This window comes from Leptodactylus fuscus, chromosome 3, assembly GCF_031893055.1.
Source record: "Leptodactylus fuscus isolate aLepFus1 chromosome 3, aLepFus1.hap2, whole genome shotgun sequence".
Classification (NCBI taxonomy): domain Eukaryota; kingdom Metazoa; phylum Chordata; class Amphibia; order Anura; family Leptodactylidae; genus Leptodactylus; species Leptodactylus fuscus.
In genome coordinates this window covers 40613643-40619642 of record NC_134267.1, presented here as the reverse complement: position 1 = coordinate 40619642, position 6000 = coordinate 40613643, and the positions used below count along the sequence as shown (strand labels likewise).

Genomic DNA, 6000 nt, shown 5'->3' with positions numbered 1-6000 from the left:
TACAGGATTAGATACACAGCTCAGCACACACCATCACATATCAAAGGATTAGATACAGAGGTCTGCAGACATCAGACAATTAAATACACAGCTCAGCACACAGTATAACACATCAGAGAATTAGAAACACGGCACACAATATCACACATCAGAGGAATAGATACACAGCTCAGCACACAGTATCACACATCAGAGGAATAGATACACAGCTCAGCACACAGTATCACACATCAGAGGAATAGATACACAGCTCAGCACACAGTATCACACATCAGAGGAATAGATACACAGCTCAGCACACAGTCTCATACAACGGAGGATTAGATACACACTATCACATTATCACTGTCACTATCAGCAGGGCGCTATGTATGACACTATTACACAAGTTCTCATTCATACAGCTTTACTCCAGGTATCCATAACAACTGATCGCAGGTTTTTTACTGCTATCCAAACTGAACATGAAACACACACAAATGACATACACAATACACCAGTGCTAAACTGGGCAATTCTTATGGGGCCACTACACAAATAAAGAAGGAAATATACCAGTGTGAAGCCGGGTCCTCCTGCTAGTATACTATAAATATACTGCTGTCTTTATATTACTTTCAGTAGTCAGTGCCATTTCTTTATCCTTATGTACATGGTGGGGTTATGGAACATCATAAGTGCTGTGCTATAATATGGATCCCCTAAGCAACCTCGGGGCATATGATGTATATACCGGACACCTTCAAGTGTCTTTTCAGCAACATGAGGATGACCTACATAGTATTGGGCTGGCGGTTGTAATGTTTCGCCTGGTGGAGCTGTGTGTGACCATTGGCTTATTATGTTGCAGAGAATGTGCTGTGAGATAAAACCATTGTCACTTTCTAGTCAGTAGGGATCTCTAACAATAAAATGTCCCAGTGAGCAGAACCAGGGAAGTGGTTATTTCTTCTGCAGCGCCACAAGTGATGAACAGAGATATGACATGTGTCTATTAAAATTATTGATGTCAAGAAGTGCCTGACCCTATAGGGATCTGTTGTTGTAGTGTCACCCTCCTGTAATAACCTAATTTCTATGTCTTATCTATATATCCATATTCTAAAAGCTATGTCATATTTATGTATCTGTCTGTTTAATATCTCATATATATTTAGCAATCTAATATGTATATACTCTATCTATCTATCTATCTATCTATCTATCTGATATCTAGCTATCTGATATCTATTATCTATCTATTTCCTATCCATCTCTCTCAACATCAGTATACATCTATATACCAGCTATGCACATCTCTCTCTTTCCACTGGAGTATATACCCCCTTCCCTACACAGGATTATTCTATTATTCTATTGCTTTTCACCTTCATAGTGTTATAATCTTCAGCACAAAACATGAATATTATCAATAATTCATCAGATGGAGATTTCAGCCTCTTTGGGGGATCTGGTGACGCAGATTCCTGGAAGGATATAGGGGCTATCTTGCTTGGCTGCTTATAATGCAGGGACTAGCCCAGCCCCCTCCCCTTGTCTTTATATAGCGCCGGGCTCAGCAGCGCCTGCTATTATTGCCTGTACGGGGGAGACACTGACACTGCCGCTGCTGAAAGTCCCTTGTAAGGAGGAAAAACCCGAATATCTGCGACTGTAAGAGCCAAGGAAGGGGCGGGGGATTGTACAAGGAGATGCCGCCCGTCTTAGTCCTGCTGAGCCTCCTGGTAGGCGCCCTGGAAGGTCAGTGATGGGGTCTGTAACAGGGGAGGCTGTGGACAGGGGGACAGTATACAGGGGGACTCCAGCACTGTGTATAGGGGCACTCAGCACTATGGACAGGAGCACTTAGTATAAAGGGGCACACAACAGACAGAGGCACTCAGTATACAGGGGGACTCATCACTATAGACAGGGGCACACAGTATCCAGGGGCATACCGTATATACAGGGACACACAGTATACAGGGGCACTCCAGCACTATGGACAGGGGCACACAGCAGGCAGCAGCACTGGACAGTAGCAAGTAGTAGCAGCACTTCAGCACCATAGACAGTACAGTCATGTAAGCAGCCCCCTCCAGTACTATGGACAGCAGCACCTCAGCCCAATGGACTGGAGGGAAGAGTAAGGTGTCTCCACATCAGCACCAGGGACTGAGCACAAAGTAAGGCAGCAGCACTTCAGTGACATGGAAAGTAGCAAATAGGCTGCAGCACTTCAGCACTATGGAAAGCAGGATATAGTGAGGCTCCAGCACTATGGATAGCAGTATATAGTGAAGCTCCAGCACAATGGATAGCAATATATAGTGAGGCTCCAGCACTATGGATAGCAGTATATAGTGAGGCTCCAGCACTATGGATAGCAGTATATAGTGAGTGTCTAGCACTATGGAAAGCAGTATATAGTGAGGCTCCAGCACTATGGATAACAGTATATAGTGAGGCTCCAGCACTATGGATAGCAGTATATAGTGAGGCTCCAGCACTATGGATAGCAGTATATAGTGAGGCTCCAGCACTATGGATAGCAGTATATAGTGAGTGTCTAGCACTATGGAAAGCAGTATATAGTGAGGCAGCAGCACTATGGACAGCAGTATATAGTGAGTGTCTAGCACTAGGGAAAGCAGTATATAGTGAGGCAGCAGCACTATGGACAGCAGTATATAGTGAGTGTCTAGCACTATGGACAGCAGTATATAGTGAGGCAGCAACAATGCTCTAATAGGGGTTTCATATGGTGTTACAGCTGTCATAGATCATAAAACATTCAAGAACATCACATTATCTGGCACTTCTGATGAATATTTCTACATTCTGCTATGTTATATATACTGTATACACTGCTATATATAATGTCACCGATGTCTATTGCCAATACTAACACTGTCAGACAAACTATTTATTCTTTTTCTTCACTGAATTAAACTCTTGGCTTTAATATTTGCCAAGGTAGCAATAAGTGAATGTCTTAGCTGGGCACGACATAAGCCTAGAGCTCCAAAAGTTATATTACCGACATCTTGTGGCCGCTCGCCAGTACTAGGCATAAGACTCATATCAATATGCTGAGGGAGAATATCTGATGTATTACCCAAACTAAGAATAATATAAATATATATATTACACTGTGACCTGGTTTTCTGCTATAGGTGTGATCCTATTACCTGTTGGAGGATTCCCTATTTGTGTTGCATACACTTAGAAGGAAAAATATGGTGTAATTGTTTTGTTTTATTCTGTATCATCATATCTATAGGAAGAATGAAGGTACTGGTCAAATAAACTGACCATGTAAGACAAGATCCGTATAATTGGTCTTCTGTATTATTACAGGATTTAACATGGGTTTTATTAGTCGGAATAGAATGATCCCTTTTACTGATTCTGATCGATAATACTTCCTAATATATTTATTATGTATTTATTTGGTGATTTCTCTGTGACAGTCCATGACAGAGATATTTCGCCACTTACATAGAACATTAAAGGGGTTTCCCATAACTATATTGTATCCCCTACCCTGTTTATAACAACAGTTGTGAGCCTCTCTCTCTTCCCCTTCAACTCTACTGGACTTGTAATGATAGACAAATGTTGTAAAGTGCTTGCCTTAGAGGTGAATGGAACATCAGTGGACTGCCATGACTCCGGCTTCATGCAATTGGGAGAATACTGGACCCCTGTTTTTGTGATAAATCAGACCCCCGATCACAGATCAGACACTATCTCCTAATCCTGTGGATATGGGATACATTCAGTTCATGGTACAATCCATTAGAGCTGTTTTAGGACAAGTATCAACTATCCCATCTACAGTCTAGGTCATCGCCATGTCTTGGCGGTAATAAGAGTAAAATCTGTATGGCATTTGTATGTTCCCCTTGTGTTTGCAGGGTCTCTTCTTAGTCCTCCTGTCTTCATAGACGTCACACCATAGTAACACCGGAGTAGATACTTTGTCAACTGATGTACTGGTTACAAACCATGCTGTGTACAGAGCTGCAGAACTTATTGGCAACATGTAGTAATTGGAACCTACGTGTTATACAATTAATTCACATCCATAGACATATCATTTTCTAATATTCATCTATCAAAGGTCAAACGTCTATACTATATTGGCCCCTGAAATTCCACATAGAGGAGATCTAGAACTGGAGAGGAAGGCAATGGCACACCATTTTAGCCCTGGTTATGCCTTGTGTGTAAAGTTATCCCATTGAAGTATCTATGAAGGAGTTAAGGGAATACTAAAGCAAGAGCACTGCCCCCTAGCTATGGATGTGCCGTCCTTAATAATAAACCATAGATAAGTTCTCTATATTATCTCTGCCCTATAGATCTCTGTTGTAAACCAAGGCACATCATGTATGGGGCTTATATGTTTGTTTCGATGTCCTATGGCCCTAAATACATAAATCTTACCCCGGTAGTAAAGAATATCTGCAGTACAAATGAAATTTTCTAGTAATATCTCCTTAATTTTGATCCTTCCATTGTGAATAACATTATTGACCTATATGATGCTGTGTAGGAACAGCCAATGTGCCATATAATGCCCAGCACACTTGTGTTTAGTGTAGTGTGCAGGTCCCACCACTAGGGGCAGCAGTGATGTGGCCTCATTTAGGCACAGGTCGGTGTTATTGCCGATCTCCCCTTATCCTGCTGCCACTTCTGTGATTCCCATATATAACACAATGTCAAGCAATGACTGCAGAGCTGATGCTTTAAGACAAGGAGGCCAGTGAAGAAAACTTGGCTGTTGGGCTCAGACATTGATGCATATTTTATAACGTAAGTGGATATTGCTATAAATAAGAGAAGAGGATTGTAATATGTAGATATTAAGCAGAGCCTTTGTTTATCTGGTTGCTGTGTCCAGAATTATCCAACGATCCATCCAAAGACTTGTCCTGTTGCTATAACATGATCACTCGCTGCCAATGTAGTCATAGGTACATGACCAACCCATGGACCTATAATGGGCAAAGCCTTCCATGTGGTCCCTACCCCGACCATCTGAGTGTGCAGTATTCAGACAGCTGCATCTTACATCCATAGTCATAAAGCTGGCCATACACTTCAAGTAGCTGCCAGCTGAATGGTTTGCTCATGTCCACCCAACAACTATACCTGGCCAAGTAGGTGCATGTTCTCTTAACAAATCTCAAATTCTAGACCTTTTCTTACCCCTGCTGGTGAGGGAGAGCCTGGACATAAAATTACAAAGTAAAGGGAGTCTGTCACCGGATACATAGGTTACTATCCCCAGAACCAGCATATCACCCCAGCCCTACAGATAGGTTAGTGTCCCCATAATCCAGCATATCACCCCAGTCCTGAAGATAGATAGGTTAGTGTCACCAGAACCAGCATATCACCCCAGCCCTGTAGATAGATAGGTTAGTGTCACCAGAACCAGCATATCACCCCAGCCCTACAGATAGATAGGTTAGTGTCACCAGAACCAACATATCAACCCAGCCCTGCAGATAGATAGGTTAGTGTCACCAGAACCAGTATATCACTCCAGCCCTGCAGATAGATAGGTTAGTGTCACCAGAACCAGCATATCACCCCAGCCCTGCAGATAGATAGGTTAGTGTCAGCAGAACCAGCATATCACCCCAGCCCTACAGATAGGTTAGTGTCACCAGAACCAGCATATCACCCCAGCCCTACAGATAGATAGGTTAGTGTCACCAGAACCAGCATATCACCCCAGCCCTACAGATAGATAGGTTAGTGTCACCAGAACCAGCATATCACCCCAGCCCTGCAGATAGATAGGTTAGTGTCATCAGAACCAGCATATCAACCCAGCCCTGCAGATAGATAGGTTAGTGTCACCAGAACCAGCATATCACCCCAGCCCTACAGATAGATAGGTTAGTGTCACCAGAACCAGCATATCACCCCAGCCCTGCAGATAGATAGGTTAGTGTCACCAGAACCAGCATATCATCCCAGCCCTGCAGATAGATAGGTTAG

The 6000-nt window shown here is 42.8% G+C and overlaps 1 protein-coding gene across 1 annotated transcript in view; it reads left to right on the top strand.

The window, feature by feature from the left end:
* The first annotated feature begins 1596 nt into the window (after positions 1–1596).
* The window catches only part of CHGB (chromogranin B), a 36470-nt gene continuing 32066 nt past the window's right edge, over positions 1597–6000 (top strand). Inside the window, exon 1 of the mRNA XM_075267422.1 lies at positions 1597–1740. Within this exon, the coding sequence (XP_075123523.1) occupies positions 1692–1740 (49 nt within the window). The 5' untranslated portion in view covers positions 1597–1691. The remainder of the gene's footprint in view (positions 1741–6000) is intronic.